Consider the following 17,057-nt stretch of genomic DNA (forward strand, 5'->3'; position numbering starts at 1 on the left):
TTGAAGGCTGTAAAATTTGATACTTTAGTGGCTATAATTCAAAAAAAAAATATTGATGTTGTAATTAGCAAAAAGCCTAAATTTTAAGGCTGTAATTTGCAAAATATTTTGTTAGAGTAAGCACCAAATCATCCTTGTGTGGAGGATCTTTGAAGTGCCATGATGAGAGTGAAACAAAGAACATGAGTGTGGTGCAATTGGGATGCGTTGGGCAAGACAAGAGAAGACTTGATCAATGCAAGAAGGTGCACCAAAGAGGCCTTGATAGGTGCTTGATCAAGGCAAGGGACCAAGGAGAGCATGGCTCGTTCGAGGCAGCACACGAGCAGCAAGCAGAAGGCAAATGAAGAGCCGCTCGACAGGTCGAGCGACCTTGCTCGGTCGAGCGGCGTTCAACACCCAAAATTGTCGACAATCTGTTTTTGTTGCGGAAATGTTTGGGCTTTAAGCCATTGGTCCTAAGGCTTCTAACATGTGCTAGGCTATATAAGAGGGCTTAGAACATCACTAAAAGTAAGGAGAGTGAGGCTACACCAGAGAGAAAGCTAGGGTTAGAAACCATAAGAGTTTTCTTCTCCATTGTGTTAGTTTATGGGTGATCTCCATTGTTGAATGGAATCACTATCTTGAGAGCTTGTTCTCAAGTGTGTTTGGGTTGTCATTAGTGTATTGTTGAATATATTAATGAAAGAAATCATCTTTTAAGGGGGAGATATCCATAGATACCTCATAAACACATTGTTGTTGCTTGTTATTGTGTCTCTTGATTATACTTTGTTTTTCTACTCATCCTCTTACCATAGTTCTACCATTGTTGGGGTTCGAGCCATTCTTTTTCATATTTTATTCAAAATATGACTCAAACAAAGACATTGATATTATCATCTTTTAAAATATTTATACGTTATTTTTTCATTATCATTATTATTCTCATATTTTGCATTATTATTAAATATCGTATAATTACTATTTTAAATGAGTTGTTGAATGATTATTTAAAACAAATAACAATTATTACATCAATCAATTTATATACTTGAAAAAGAAATGATTATCTACTGTGTATCATACGGGTACTAATCCAGCTATAACTTTTAAGTTTGTAATACTGAGTAGTAAGTCTAGTAGCTAACTAAGCAGCCATGGTAGACAGGCAGTTGTAAAATTATTGTTGTTAAATACAAATTGCTAAGTAGACGAGAAATGACTTGAAATTATGTTATTGGGCCTATACATTTATTATTAAACTCGCGCCCAACGGTTCTGAGAAATCTGTATCAAGGTAGGCCACACCCGACCCTATTTGGTCCATATGTTACTCTACAATATTTAACCTCCAATCATTTACCCAAAAATATCTATCAATTATTATGATAATTATTACACAAATTCTTAAATGAGACGGGCATATGATGAGACTATCTCTACTCATCCCCTCATATATGAGACGGGCATATGATGAGATTATCTCTACTCAACCCCTCTTATATGAGACGGGCATATGATGAGACTATCTCTACTCAGCCCCACTTATATGAGATCGTCTCACGATGAGATGACCTCCGATGAGATGACCTTAAAATAAGAAGTCCATAAGCTAAAAGTTTCTATTATTGGGCTATTTAACTCAAATATAAAACATATTTCACGGTGAGACCGTCTTATACAAGAATTAGTGATCTCTACTAGGCTGATCTATGTACATTCAATATATTAAAGTAATCACTTACAATTTTAAAGTGATCAATTAAAAAAATGAGCTCTCGTCTCATGATGAGATGGTCTTATACAACAATACAAGACAAGCTTTTATTATTATTATTTGTCAAAAAAATTTGGTAAAATATGAGGTGAGTTTAAGGTTGAATTAGTTTCTAATTTAGGGTGGTGCAAGAACGAATAGTTTGAACTAAAGAAATGTGTGTGATAGAAATGAAGGTAGGAATATAAATATGATCATACATTAACTTATTGATGGATCATTCAAAATATATATGTCAATGAAAATTGTTAGGCACAACACATGTCTTTGGGGACTTGGAATTAGCCCTTTCACATTTGCATTATGACTTGTGAGCAATGGCTAATGTCCTCGATTTTGAGAAGACTATATTTATTTTCTTTATTTGTTGAATAATATTAGTATTACTTTTCTCTAATAAAGAAATACACGTTACTTGTCATATAATTAATCCATGGCAGTATTTCTCTAGCCTACTAATATTTTGAATTTTTAGTAGTCAGTTATTGTGTTATTAAATCATAATTTGTATAGTTGGAAATATTTTTATTTTTTATAAAAATTATTAAATTCAGATAAGCAATTAATAAGTATTATTTATTTGTTGTATTTTTCACATTTATTTTTCAAATTCCTGCAACATATGATATTCATCCCCCAAAACTAATGAATTCAGCTTGTTCTTCTATATTTTCAAACCCTAATCCCAAATCTAGGGGTGCACTTTATGGAAGAAGCTAGACATGCTACCATAGTGTTCCTGCGCAATTGAGGGTTGCCAAACGAGGTAATAGACCGGAAAACAAATTCTATGGTTGTGCTAATTGGCCTGTAAGTGCTCCAATTTCTGAAAAAAATTTTAATTTCATTTTTTCACCCAAAATAAAACATGTCTAATTTAATCTTTGTATGGCTGTAATAGGATACCAATTATAAGTTTTTTAAGTGGGAAGATGATGTTGACAAATCCACTAACGAGTTCAACAAGCATGAACAATTAGATGTTGAAATTGGAGCTTTAATTGACAAAATTCAGAAATTAAAGCATAAGAAGAGGATTATGGAAGAGGTTGTTACATCACTTAAAGTTGAAAAGGCAAAGCTCAATGGCACAATGAAGGCCTTATGCTTGTGTTCTCATGGTTCATATATTTTGTGATTGTATTTCTTCTTACTTAACAATGTACTAACATTCATTATTCAATGTAATTGGAGGCAATGTACTAAATTGCAACTAGTATTAAGAACTAATGACTAATTTGTACTTGCAACTAGTATAAACAATGATTATGAACAAATTAGTACTGAATGATAATGAACAAAGTAGTGCAGCTTGTATTAGTACTGAATTTACAACATATCAGTACAGAACCTGGTATTAGTACTGTATTAGTACTGAATTTACAACAAAAGCACAGCTTTGATTACAAATCAGCACAGCTACCCTTACAAATCAGCAACAACACATATTAGTGCAGACCAAATCAGCACAGCACAGCACAGCTACCCTTACAACTCAGCACAACAACTCTGTGCATAGCAGCACAGCAAATCAGTGCACGTTTTCATCAGTGCAGACCAACTCTGTGTCATCATCTTCAGTGCACATATCCATCACTGTCATCATGTTCATGGATTCATATATACTTGTTCATGGAATTTGAAGATTAATGGGAATTTTTTGAAACATAGAAGAACAAGCTGAATTCATTAGTTTTGGGGGATCAATATCATATGTTGCAGGAATTTGAAGATTAATGGGAATTTTTTGAAAAGTTAAAGTTCATCAATGGAGGAGGTGATTAATAGGGATTAATGGGGAAGAAGAAGGAGGAGGGGATTAATAGATGAAGGAGATGGGTTATTTTTGAAGTAAAAAAATAAAAAAAAGGAAAAAAAAATCCCACCTGTTTTATCTGTTGCTGCCGATTTGCTGGAATGGGAGATGTTTTGAACAAATTAAGATAATAGTTGAGATTATTAAAAAATAATCAATAGTGGGGATTAATTTTGACCAACGGGTGATATTTGAAATTAATTTCAGCCAATTTTCCCTTATCATTTCCCTTACCCCTCTTCAAAAATTCTCTTCCCATACCCTTTCCACTTTTTATACTAAACACCCCCTAAATCTTTTTTATCGTATGGTTATTCAAGTAAACACATTATGTATTCTAAATTTGTCTTTCACATGAAGTTATTATGAATTTAATGAAGAAATTTGAACATTTTCAAAAAGAAGATTTAATGAAACAATATTCTGTGGGAAGTCTTACCGGCCAATACCTTTTTTCAATTATATGGTTGGCTTAGGAAGGGGGAAGAGTCAGGTAGAAATCGAATTCAAGATCTATCCTGAAAAGTAATATTTACTCTCCAACTAAAACAAGATCTGATTCTATTAATAAGTAAAAGTGATGTATGTACACGTTCCCTCCAAACTCTAATCACAATACAGTCTCATACATCAATTTGTGATGACCCGATTAATATATTTTTGTTTTCTATCTTAAGAAATAATTTTATTGGTCGAATGAGTATATTTCCTACTAGTACTCCTTGAGTACTTGAGGAGCACTCCCAAACCAATTACCAAAACTCTTAATTAATTTGTAAAATGTAGAACCTAAATTAACCCCTTATAATAATAAAACTCACAAATTATGATCTAATTAAATACCATATTGTAAAACAATCTACTAACAATATAATCATACCCATTTCTAATAATATTAGGAACTCACAATCACCCCTCAAATGTGTACTACTATGAAATATAACCTGATAAAATATGATCCTCAAGAACTAGACCTAACTGGGAAAATGATGCAGCACTGTACAAACAGAATAGATCCATAATTAATTAGTTATCATAATCAATAATGTCTTGTTTAGGAGCCTGGTAATCGTTCCTTACCGCCATCTCTGAGGCTTCAGCAAGCCCTTCCAACATCCTTAGTATCTCGCCTGTATCTTCGACATAGTACTTAGCTTTGCTTGGCTTCTGCCCAACTGTGCAAGCAAATATTTCAGCAACGGGCGAGAGTGAAGGAGTTGTTCTTGCACTTGCGATCACCTCGAACATGTCTTCGTCTGATCTATCATCCCCGATGCAAAGTACGAAGTCAGGGAGCATTCCTTTCTGTTGCATTGTTGCTAAGAGACGTTCAGCTACTAGACCCTTGTTTATGCCCTGTAAAGAGATGAAGTAGTAGATCAAGGAACTAGTATTAGTTATGCTCATTCAAACTACACTTGTAACTCGGTGAGTGCTTGTCGCTTATTGGTCAACCAGCTTAGTAAAACCTAGTCACATCCCATTATCATAAACCAAAAATCATTCATGAAAACAAGCACTGAAAATGATATGTTGGTTCAATGTCAACCCCAATCTTTTGAAAGTAAGGCTACGGAGGTGTTGATGGAAACTGAGTTTTTGATAAGAATAATTTGAGAATTATTGTCCTAAAGTTTAGCACTTTTGCGAATTACAGCCTCAATGTTTATTTTTTGCGAATTATAACCACCAAAGTATCAAAGTTTACAGGTTCAGGCCAAAACACAGAATTCTGACCATTTTGGTGGTCGGAATTTTAGGTTAAGTGGTCGGAATTCTTATTTTTGACCTGAATTTGAAAACTTTGATACTTAGGTGGTTATAATTCGCAAAAAATAAACATTGAGGTTGTAATTCGCAAAATTGCTAAACTTTAAGGTTGTAATTCGCAAATTACACTTTAAATAATTGATTGCTACCTTTCAAGCGATTTCCGCATATGTATTTACTAGTTTTCCAGCTAAAAACCGGTAATTCGTCGTATATTTAGAGAAGCAAAAATGAAATCTAAGGCTAGAAGAAAAGCACAACAAGAGTCATTTGTCTTATACCATATGGCGGGCTCAATCCGAGTGGAAGTGCAGTGATATTCAGAAACACGGGGTCACAAATCGATATTGGGCATCTTTTTATGCTTTTATGGAACAAAATGGCACTATCTTATTCTATGAATTGATGGAGCTTTTCATCTTTGCAGTAAGCAAATGTGCAAAAAGCCATTTCTGATGTAAAAAGTTTGATAAGGGACATATCAACTTTATACTAATGTTTCCTTAAAGTGGCTACCACTCTATACAGTGTAGGAGATTCCAGTTTTGTGCATATCAAATGGACTCTTCAATGGATATACAATAATCATTACTAGACATATCAAAGATATCGTAGAAGTTAAGACCATCAACAGAACGGGTTTTTTCTTTCAAGTCTCATACGGATTCTCAGTGGCATTGCGGGAGAAATGATAGCAAAGCGCACCAAGTAACAATAATAAGAACTAGAAGACTTTGAGCACATAGTATAGGTACTGACGGCATATGGTTGTGGATGTACAAGGTTACGCATTTGAAGTATCATTTATACAAGCAATTTATCTAAAAACAGCTCGGGAATTCATTAAGTACAGAAATCGTAACAACATGAAAGAAGCAACTAGGAAGTAATTATCGATATCATCTTCAAGCGAGTTTTTGAGATTTTGACTTAAAGTTGATCAAGTTGATGAAAGTCAAGGTGCTAAGTTGATGAACAATTTGTATATGTTTTGGCCCTAATTAGGTTTTAACATAGCTCAAGACAAAAGGTCATTAATTGGAAATAATAAAGCATAGGATCACAAACCTGTGGTTTAACCTCAACAATGTACTGGCCACTCTTGACAGAAACAGGATCATTAGCAAGCACACTTTCGAGATGATCTAGCAGCTCCTTCGCCTGGCATGACCCAAAATCCCGATCAGCATGTCGGTAGTTCCAGACAAGTGCACTCTCTTTTGTCTCAATGAAGGAACCATCAGTTGTCTCGGCGTATAGCTGCATCACTGGTTCTGCCACATGTTTCCAGTCAAAATTCAATAGAGGTTTGCTAATCTCCCACTCGGAATCATTGTTATATCTGTGACATGAAAAAAATGCAACGTAGAATTACTTCCACGGTTTCATATGTTAGTATATAGAGGTGTTCATTCGGGTAATCTGGTCTATTTCGGGTCACATGTTCCGAATCAATTTAAAATCGAGTTTTGTGCCCATATTAATTTTTACATAATTTTAAATTCATTTTGAAGTCAGGTCAACTTAGGTTCGATTACAAGGTCGAATAAATATCAGGTCGTCAGGTGTGGTTTGAACACCTTTGTTAGTATAACTGTTTTATCAGGTATTACCACACCAACCTAGCAAGTAGCAACACACAACAAAATCTTTTCATTTTATACATTCATCAACATAATTGATTTAACCCAACTGCAAAGTTGTCTTTTTTTTTGTAAATGGGGTCTAATCGTCTAAAAATTGCCAATAAGTTTTTAGTTCAAAACCTTGAATATTCAATTATTGTGGGTCCAAAAGGAAAAACCTTCTATATTGTAACAAGAGTATGACGGCTAGCATATGTCCTTTACCTTCATGACGGCTTGTATGAATTCCTTCTTTACCTACCTAAATAGGAGTCGCTTTAAAAGAATTGGGCAACAATGGTGTTATGATTGAGAAATCAAATGATTGAAAGAAAATATAACAAAAGGCTAAGTTACCTGACAAAGTATCCATGTTCCGCTGCAATTCCAAGGTTTTCACAAGAAGAAAACCATTCAGTCAGCTTTCTTCGGTCCTTTCCACTAGCCAAGAAAACCACATTTTTGGGATCTCGGCACAGGCTGTTCAAGACTTTAACCGCCTCCGAATCAGGATTTGTACTCACCGAACTCTGCATCATCATTGTACCATCACAATCCAAAAGAATAGCCCGGTTCTTTGTCCTCTTGAAAGCTGAAACAATGTGCTCAGTAGAAAGCTTCCTAAAACTTGAATCTAGAGCAACGACTCGAAAGCCTAATCCAAACCCAATACCCCAACACCTCCTTCTAACATGTTCCCGGCACGCTCTTTCAAGATCCTGCAAAAAACTTCTAGCCCAAAATGCAACATCGTGCGTGCTCACAAATCTATGGTGCTTCTCATGTCGCAATTGCTTCTCGGAATCTGGAATAGATAAGGCAGATTCCATTGCTTCAGCTACACAATCAATATTCCAAGGGTTAACCCTTACAGCCCCGCTAAGTGAAGGTGAACAACCGATAAATTCGGAAACAACCAACATGCTCCTTTTTGGTAATGTTGGCGCCAATCCCAACGCTCGGTCTAGCTTTTCATTACCTTGTCTACTTATTACATACTCATACGGTATAAGATTCATTCCGTCCCTAACTGCTGTGACCAAGCAACATTCAGCAATTACATAATAAGCAATACGTTCGTAGAATTGAAGTGGAGTATCAATCAGTATTACGGGTTTGTAACCCACTTTACCAAATGTTTCGTTAATTCTCTTAACCGTTGCATTGGTTTCACATTGAACTTCCTGCACGTCTTTACCACGTCCTCTAGCTGGGTTCGCGATTTGGACCAAAACGACTTTACCCCTCTTATCAGGATGTTGAAGGAGTAATTGTTCCATAGCCAGAAGCTTCAAGCTGATGCCTTTAAAGATGTCCATGTCATCAACCCCGAGCATGACTGTTTGACCTTTAAACTGTTCTCTTAGTTCTGCAACTCGAACTTCTGTCTCGGGAAGATTCATCACAGACGATAACTGCCCCATGTGAATTCCAACGGGAAGAATTTTAATGCTTACTGTACGACCGTAATATTCCAAACCGATGTAACCTCGCTTAGATTGGTAAGAAAGTCCTAGCATTCTACTGCAACATGAGAGGAAATGTCTAGCATAATCGAAAGTATGAAAACCAACAAGATCGGAATTCAGTAGTGCTCTCAGAATTTCATCTCTTACAGGAAGAGTCCTATAAATCTCGGAAGAGGGGAAAGGGCTATGGAGAAAAAAACCAAGTTTCACTCGATTACAACGCTTCCTCAAAAACGTTGGAAGTACCATCAAATGATAGTCATGGACCCACACATAATCATCATCAGGGCTGATTACTTCCATAACCTTATCAGCAAAAATCTTGTTAACCGAGACGTATGCCTGCCAAAGAGACCGATCAAAGCGACCACCAAGATCGGGAGATAAAGGCAGCATGTAATGAAACAAAGGCCATAAATGCTGCTTGCAGAAGCCATGATAGAACTTGGAGAAGAGTTCAGGAGGAAGAAAGGTCGGGATACATTTGAAGGTCTCGAATAAAGTATGTGCAACACTGTCCTGCTCACTCGGGTCAATTTGTTCTCTAAGGCATCCTATATAGACAACTTCAACGTCCTCTGCAAGACCGTCTTTAAGCTGCAAAAGAAGGGAATCTTCATCCCAACTAAAATACCGCACTCCGTTTTCACAGTCAGATTTATGGTGTACCCTAAGTGGAAGCTGGTTACCCACTATAATCACTCGCTCTTGGACAGCCGAAGAAGGAGCATCCGAACTTACACTATTGCTAGCTTCATCATCAAGCTCAGACAATACTCCAGCTACAGTTTTTACCCTAGGAAACCTCTTATCTCCCCGGCAGAAAGTCGGAAACTGGCCAGAAGCCAGATCGAGTAAGTTAGAATAAGACCTTGATACCATGATGGACAATTTTTATCTGGAAAAATCAATTCAGTTAGCTTCTTCTTCCTTACAATGGCTTTATATTGTTTTCACCCAAACACTGCAAAACTCCCAAGTAAAATTGCAATCAAGATGCAAGAGCAGTGTAACATAATTCACCAGTTAATTCACTTTTTAATTCGTCATTCGCTCAAAATGACCCTAAAATAACCCAAAACCGACCATAATTCGCTTATTTTGATTCGTGATTCGTAAAGAGATTAGTGAATCATGTGACTGTGTGCAAGAAAAAGCAAAATCGTAACCCCAAAAAAAAAGGGGGGGGGGAACCTATCAAATTCACTTTGGAACTTTTACTGAAAGAGGCAATAATGATATACCAAAGCATTTCATTTTTAATGTTTTTCTGCAATCCAATAAATTGTGCACCCTAACATAAATTTACAATTCAGCAATAAATTCATAATATTCCTGATGTTTAATTATCCTATGAAGCTACCACACTTAAAAAGTAAAAACAAGGTTGTTTTAATTCTCTTTTATTAAACCCAGAACAAACAATTTCAAATGCTTGATAACAACCTTTAAAAAAAGCTATGACCAAAGGAAAAAGTTACTTTGAACTTCTAAATTAACTACTCCTACTTTACTACTACCAAGTACTAACCCTTAAAGAAAGGATTTTTCTCTTATTTATGATACATAAACACAATACAGCCCATGCTCAACCCTCAACCAGCACAACTTCATTCTTATTTCCCACATCAGAAAACACAAATTCTTATATGAGACGATCTCACGGTCAGACATATCTCATGAATTTAATAATTCAATTAGTACAAATTATTAACATAAAAGACTTCTTATTTAGAGGTCGTGTCAAGCGGAAACGCTCTCTGGTAAGAGTAGCTCGTCAGAAAAAGGGGAAGAACCCAGCTTTGGGGACATGAAAAATAGATCAAAAATCTACTTCAGCACTAAAAGAAGAGTAGAATATGTTTAAATCAAATAGGAAAAAAAAAAAACAATAAAAAAAAATCCATTTATTCAAGTGTAAAAAAAAGATTATAATGGGCTGGCAATTGAAATATGCATATTCTAACCAAGAAGTTCATAGCAAGATCAAACCCATAAGCAATAAAAAATTCAAAATACCTTTCTTGAATTCACCAGCAAAAGTAGAAATCACAAAGCAATGCAAAATCCCACCTTTTCTTCAAAAAACTTGATGAATCATGAACTTTTCCCCAGAAAAACAGGAGGAGAAACAAACAAGAACTGCAAAATAAACCCAGGAATAAAAAGATCAAAACTTTATCAAAATTCCAAGTACAATATGAAAGAAATGAAGTGTGAGCAAGAAATGACAAGTGAGTGACAGACAGGTGGATTAGTGGGGGTGCAAAAGAAGTGGCATAAAAAAGGCAACAAATGCAACAGAAACTCTAAAAAACCCATTAAAGGACTTGGATCATAAATTGAAAATAGTATCTCAAAAACAAAAAAAAAAAAAAAAAAAAAGCAAAAAATGTGATTAACCTTAGATGAAAATTTGAGATTCCTTCCACTTTTATAGATTGTGTTTAAAAAGAAATTCTTAAAATTGATTTTGCTCTTAAGAGTTTAAGACAAGTAGTATAAAAGTAAATGGGAAGGTTGTTTGAATAATGGTTGGTTTTTAAAGGGTATCCATTAAATTTAAGATTTGAAAGACAGAAGATCATTGGGATTCCCTATTTGTTGCCAAAGTATTTGATTCTCTAAAAGGTTGGGTGGTGTGAGTGTGAGTGTGAGTGAGTGAAGACTGGGTTAGGACAGTTCCCTACCATCCCTGCACTAATCTAGTACTGTTTAACCATGGTTAACTTTTTGTTTTTTGTTTTGAGGTAAATTAAGAAGTTTTGATCATGTTAATTTTTATAACTTTTATTATTCCTCCATCTAAATTCTAATGTTATTTTTTGTTAACATAAATTGTTGTAACAGAGACGGTCTTTTTGAAAGACTATTTTTAATTTGACCGATTTATTATATATTTTTTAAATATTATAAGTAGGCATTAAGAATAATATAAGTAGACATTTAAGATATTAAAAGTAGATATCAAGGATACGATAAATAAGCATTAAGGATAATATAAGTAGGCATTAAGAATACGATAAGTAGACATTAATCTTTAATGGATTGGACTTAAGATATATCTCTCAAAGAGACGGTCTCTCAAGAGACTAGTTGTCTTGTTAAATGGTTGTCGGTAATTGGCTATTGCTTTTTTATTTACTTTGTTCAATTTAACGTGTTGTCTAATTTTGTTGGCTTTTAAGCTAGTTGGATAATTCGTATATTTAAGAGGTTGTTTGGTAAAATTAGCTATTTGTTGTAGGCTATTATTAGAGAAAAAGTGAGTTAATCAGGAAAAACCATTGAAAAGAGCCAAAGTAGTCTTTTTAGCTGACTTGAAATCAATAGTCAATAATCAATCAAAAACCAACTAGTAAAGGTGTTTAAGTCAAATTCTTAATAGAGAATTAAATATATTTGGTAAAGGCTACTAGTTATTTGGTATTTCTTAGAAAAAAGTGAGGCCAAAAAAAATTAAAAAAAGTTATATATTTCTTTAATAGTTGTTTTATTTTACTTTAAAAGTCAATTTTTCATCTATTTTAAAAGTCAGTTATAAAATAAGTGTTTTTAATTATTTACCAACCAAAAAGTTAATTGTCTAAAATCAATTAATAAATTGACTAAAAAGTCACTTTACCAAACAAGGCCTATTTAAAGTGCACATCAATGCACAATTTTATTCATCAATATTTCTTACTTATAATTAATATTTCTAGTATTGTAAAATACTTTTTTCAAACTAAAATTTGATTAACCATTTAAGAATAAAGATAATGGTAGACATGAGCTATATATATTTCCACCCTTTATTATTAAGTCAAAATCATAGAAATTCTCCATAAATCAATAATCAAAACCAAACATCTTTTTAATTATGTAATTAAGATGGTAAATATAAAATATTTCCAAATAGAAAACCAAATGAATTTACCAAAATAAGTGCATCTAATTAAATAATTAAAACCCATACCCAAAGTTGATTACATCATTTCATGATATAATAATCTAATCTTTTTTGAGATTAGATATAATAATCTAATCTTAAACAATGGTTATACTTGAAATCTGAGAGAAGAGAATATATTAATAAAATATTAATAAAGTATGTAGCTTGTCCATTGTTGCTTGCGTTTGTACGTAAAAAACAAAGCTTGTCCTCAGTACATATGTGATGGAGCATTCATGTGCTTAATGTATTGGATTTAACCTAAAAGCTGCTTACAAACTCTTTTAACAAGTTTATACCCTCTATGTCAATCATAAATTATCAATTTAATTTAAAAAGCTCTTATATATTTGAGTTACAAAATAATTTATTTTAATAATGATAGAGCAAAATAAAAAAAATAAAATATTGATTCTTCATAAGATTTGGCCAGAAAAATGTCACTGTGGCTATTTAAATTTGAATTTAACTTGTCGTGGACTGTTTTTACATCGCACATAAAAAAATAATTAAAATAGTAATTATTCTTAGAGCTTATCTTTATTGACTGAGTTCCTTTTACCTGTTGTCTTTACAAGAATCATAAAATAAATTTAATGAGATGATTGAAATATGCTCAAAGTTTAGTGTATGTGCTATGTAGATACTAGATAGAGATCAACGTTTATCAATACTCATATATTTAAATTAATTATTTATAAATCAGATAATCATGATTTTTTGGATGGTTGTTTTCTAAATTAAATTATTAATGTTGATATATAGGTTGAATTATTATGCTTTTTACTTTATTTTTCCAGGGGGTCACTTTTTTCCGAGAGTTGTCATGAGCAAAAATAGTGAAAAGGTGGGATTATTCATAAATAATTGATAGTACGGATTATTCACAGCGGATCGTCAATAAATAAAATTATTCGGACAATTTGAATCTATGCAGTACCAAGTTAATATCATGTCTTTATAATTATCATCATTCATACTTGTTATCGTTCTTGTTGATGATGTTATTATTCATTTATTTAAGTTTATTATTAATGTATTAATTTGATATAATTCAGACTAGATTTGTTATTGGTAATCCAAAACAACCCTAAGATAGAATAATACGAGTATAGTTGAAGTCCTCGTACAGTCATACCAGACTACCAGTAATAATACCCCCTTATCATTATCTCAGTTGGCTTTTGGGGACCTAGTTTAGCCTTACCAATTAAAATTAAATAAAATATAATGTAAAAAATGTTTTCAAAGCATAGAATAATATTTGAAACTTAATAGACTTAATTATTAATTATTAATAGTCATTAGTCAGCCCAAGCCACACTTTAATAAACTTTACAGCACCATAGATCAACAATTCAACATCATAAATATGTTTCCAAAATAGTTGATTCAATGGATAGTTTATCTCTAATTAATAGACACATAAAATATATTTATTATTGATAAATTAAATTTTATTTTTTGATAATATCTATTAGTAATTTTCACAAAAATCTTTTCAATATATATATCTTTCTATTATGAAAGACATTATTGGACAAAATAATCTTATTTGACTAATATATTTTATATATTTTTACCTTTTTTATTACTTATTTTAATCAATAATTAGTATTATTCTAATCTTATTCCTCATTATTACTATCATTGGTTCATTCCTATATTCTATAAAGGAAAGAACAAAAAAAATTGAAGAAAGTAGTATTCAAATAATAAATATATATTAGTTAAATTTATTTAATTACTTATTCCAATCAATAATTACTCTTATTTATTCAAAATAATAAAGTCTCAAGCTACCTCTCTTGCTTTATTTCTCCTTAATATATCTCTTTCCTAATCAGATGCTCCATTGTAACTCCTAACTATCCTATCCTACATATTGTATTTGTGTGCATCCTTGAATTTTATAAGTAATGGGCAAATTTGTTATATAACTTAATCTATTCTCAATTCGTTGTAAATAAATTTGTCTAATGATTTTTTTAAAAAAAAAAACACACATATTGGATGTAATTACTAAAATTAAACTCACATATTTTTTATTCCTTATTGTTTGCTCAAGCATTTTTTATAAATCAAACAAATAAAAATAAATAATAAATAAATTTATTTTAAGTTGATCAATGAATTAACTTTACTATCCACGTCTTCTAAATCATAGTAATTGTTCTACATTTGATAATCGACCCTTCAACTTTTTGCATGTGCCATTATGTTTGAAAGTTAAACTTTACTTTTCACATGCAGCTTCTAGGAGTATTACTTACTAGAGGGTAGAGTAGTTAGGTTTTTTAGGCACCAAATGAAAGAAATAGTAAATAGCCATATATACTTGTTATTAATAGTGACATTTTTTTATACTGGTAAATGTTATGGAACGAAGGAAGTAACAAATTTGATTTTATCATAATGTTATATGTAAACATATGGTTGTTTTAATTTGCATATATATATATATATATATATATATATATATATATATATATATATATATATATATATATATATATATATATATATATATATATATATATATAGCTTTTTTAACATTATTATAGTTAGGAATAAATTAGGATTTTGTGAAGTATTTTGTCTTTTAAGGATAATGTTAGATCTCACTTTTTGTTTATAAAAGGAAAAACAATATTATGATTATTGGAGGGAGCATAGTTAACAGGATTAAAATTCATGACCTTTAAATTGAGATACTGAGCCTCAAGTGCGTGGAAATGGAAAAATATTAGTAAGCTAAAGAAACTCAATTAATAATTATTCGGAGTATTATTTGCTGGGTAGAGTTGACTTGTTTAGATCATATTTCATTTTTATGGGAAAAAATTGATATTAATAATTCAAATTTCTATTTATTTGTTGTGAATAACATTTTCATATATTTTCCCTCAACATATTAAATTATTAATAATAGGTAATAATAAGGATTGCTGCCAGAAAACTAGCTAAGACGAAAATTGGATTATTCACAATAAACTAAGGACAAATATTGAATTATAAAAAAATAATCTAAAGGAGGGATTCTTCACAACAAACGTGTTGGACGAGCAAAAAGTTAAATTATTAATGTCAATTTTTCTATTATCGAAAATAAATACTTTTTTTATTTTTTTAAGTTTGAATTGTAATACTTAAAAAGCATTTATATATTTAAGTTATATAATGTAAATTTAGAGAGTTGGAAAAATTAATTATACTATCACTACAAAAATGAACTCATATAGAGATAAACTGTTGCTAAGCTTGGCGATAGGATGGAGACATGAGAGGTTTGTCGCCAAGTTTGGCGATAGGATTCCCATCGCCATCTTTTCTCCATACTGTTTCTAAGTTTTACGATAAACAACTCCTGTCTCTATATATTATCGCCTTTTATTTTCTATGAGAATTCAAACTTTCGGAAGGAGGGAGCTTAAATCTATAAATTGAGTAAAAATCCTTTTATTTTTTGTATTTGAAGTGAACTGCTAATTAATTGGTACGAATCTAATATGGATTCAGCTTAATTCTTTTTCAATAAGTCATAGTCAATTAAGTAATTGTGGGAACATTTCCAAGAAGATATACTTGGGGTGTTTAATCCTTATTTATTGGTTCAATTATTTGTCAGACAATTGGATCAAAAACTAAATAATTAATTAATTGGAGTTTGGGAACATACTTCAAAAAATCAGCAAATCTAATTTTGTAAAATCATAAAGAGGCCCACATATCTACCACCATAATCACAATAGCAATGATCACTTCTTTCGCTAATGCATCAATATTCACAACTTCACCCTTGATCGTGGATGATGTACATGTGCACTAATTCACATGAAAGATTTTCAAATGATGATCTTATGTGGAAAATTGCAAGTAGAAGTAAATGCTAAAGATTTTCAAATGATGATTGAGAGTAAATAGTCGTATTCTAATTAAGAGATAAAAGTATAAAATGTACAGTACTTTGTTAATTCAGGTGTCTATATATATTTAGTAGCTTGTCATCTAGGATGATGGAAATTGTAATACTAGAAAAATTCATCTTGATCTTGATGAAAACTCTTATTTTGAACATTCATTCTTCACCTTTTCTCTTAGCTCATGATATTGTAGTTGTACAGTTCAGTTACACTGTAACTCATGTATTATGTTATGTCCTTTATAGAATTTTAAGAGATTTTCTAATGAAATAGACTGGACACTTAGATAATGATGTATACATTAACCATTATCAACTAATGACTTTATTATTAAAAACAATAAAAAATTATTGAAAATTCTCTAAACATAATAATTATTAAAAGGACAAACTGATGTTGTAGCACTCCTATTTTGTTAATAAGAATTGTCTCTTACGGCCAACAAAGAGACGAAAAGGTCACTAGGTACGAACACTAATTTTCAACCATTATTTTGTTTATAAGATGAAAATGAGGGGAATTTGCCTAATTGTAATTGGTGCATATACCTTGTTACTCTTATAAATTAAATAACATCTCTATAAAATTAAACTTATTTGTATATATTTAAATTTATTTTACTTATTTTGTAATATTTATTAACGATATTGCTCCTTCTCTTTTAATTTAATCTACAAATATATTCTTTTTATTCATCTTAATCTTCTGTTTGCTATTTTTGATTGATAATTTTATACTTCTTACTACTAAAATTAATA

General features: G+C 31.7%; 1 protein-coding gene across 2 annotated transcripts; it reads right to left on the reverse strand.

Annotated features, from left to right (window-relative positions):
* Positions 1-3,047: 3,047 nt before the first annotated feature.
* On the reverse strand, positions 3,048-11,103 carry LOC130801322 (alpha,alpha-trehalose-phosphate synthase [UDP-forming] 5-like). 2 transcript variants are annotated; one of them, XM_057665148.1, is made up of 5 exons: positions 10,846-11,103; positions 10,462-10,584; positions 7,331-9,340; positions 6,417-6,690; positions 3,048-4,934 (listed from the first exon to the last, which is right to left on the reverse strand). In XM_057665148.1, exons 3-5 carry the CDS (start codon positions 9,322-9,324, stop codon positions 4,605-4,607), a joined length of 2,598 nt encoding a protein of 865 aa, XP_057521131.1. In that variant the 5' UTR covers positions 9,325-9,340; positions 10,462-10,584; positions 10,846-11,103; the 3' UTR covers positions 3,048-4,604. The 2 variants fall into 2 exon arrangements, with proteins under 2 accessions (XP_057521131.1, XP_057521132.1); XM_057665149.1 differs by having other exon boundaries at positions 7,331-9,406.
* Between the last annotated feature and the right edge of the window lie 5,954 nt (positions 11,104-17,057).

This window comes from Amaranthus tricolor, chromosome 15 (assembly GCF_026212465.1).
Source record: "Amaranthus tricolor cultivar Red isolate AtriRed21 chromosome 15, ASM2621246v1, whole genome shotgun sequence".
In the NCBI taxonomy this organism is placed as follows: Eukaryota; Viridiplantae; Streptophyta; class Magnoliopsida; order Caryophyllales; family Amaranthaceae; genus Amaranthus; species Amaranthus tricolor.

Coding starts and splice junctions, on each gene's coding strand:
- LOC130801322 (XM_057665148.1), bottom strand. CDS start 9,324: ATGGTATCAAGGTCTTATTCTAACTTACTCGATCTGGCTTCTGGCCAG. Junction 6,691..7,330: donor GAACATGGATACTTTGTCAG/GTAACTTAGCCT, acceptor TTCATGTCACAG/ATATAACAATGATTCCGAGT. Junction 4,935..6,416: donor TTGTTGAGGTTAAACCACAG/GTTTGTGATCCT, acceptor ATCTCTTTACAG/GGCATAAACAAGGGTCTAGT.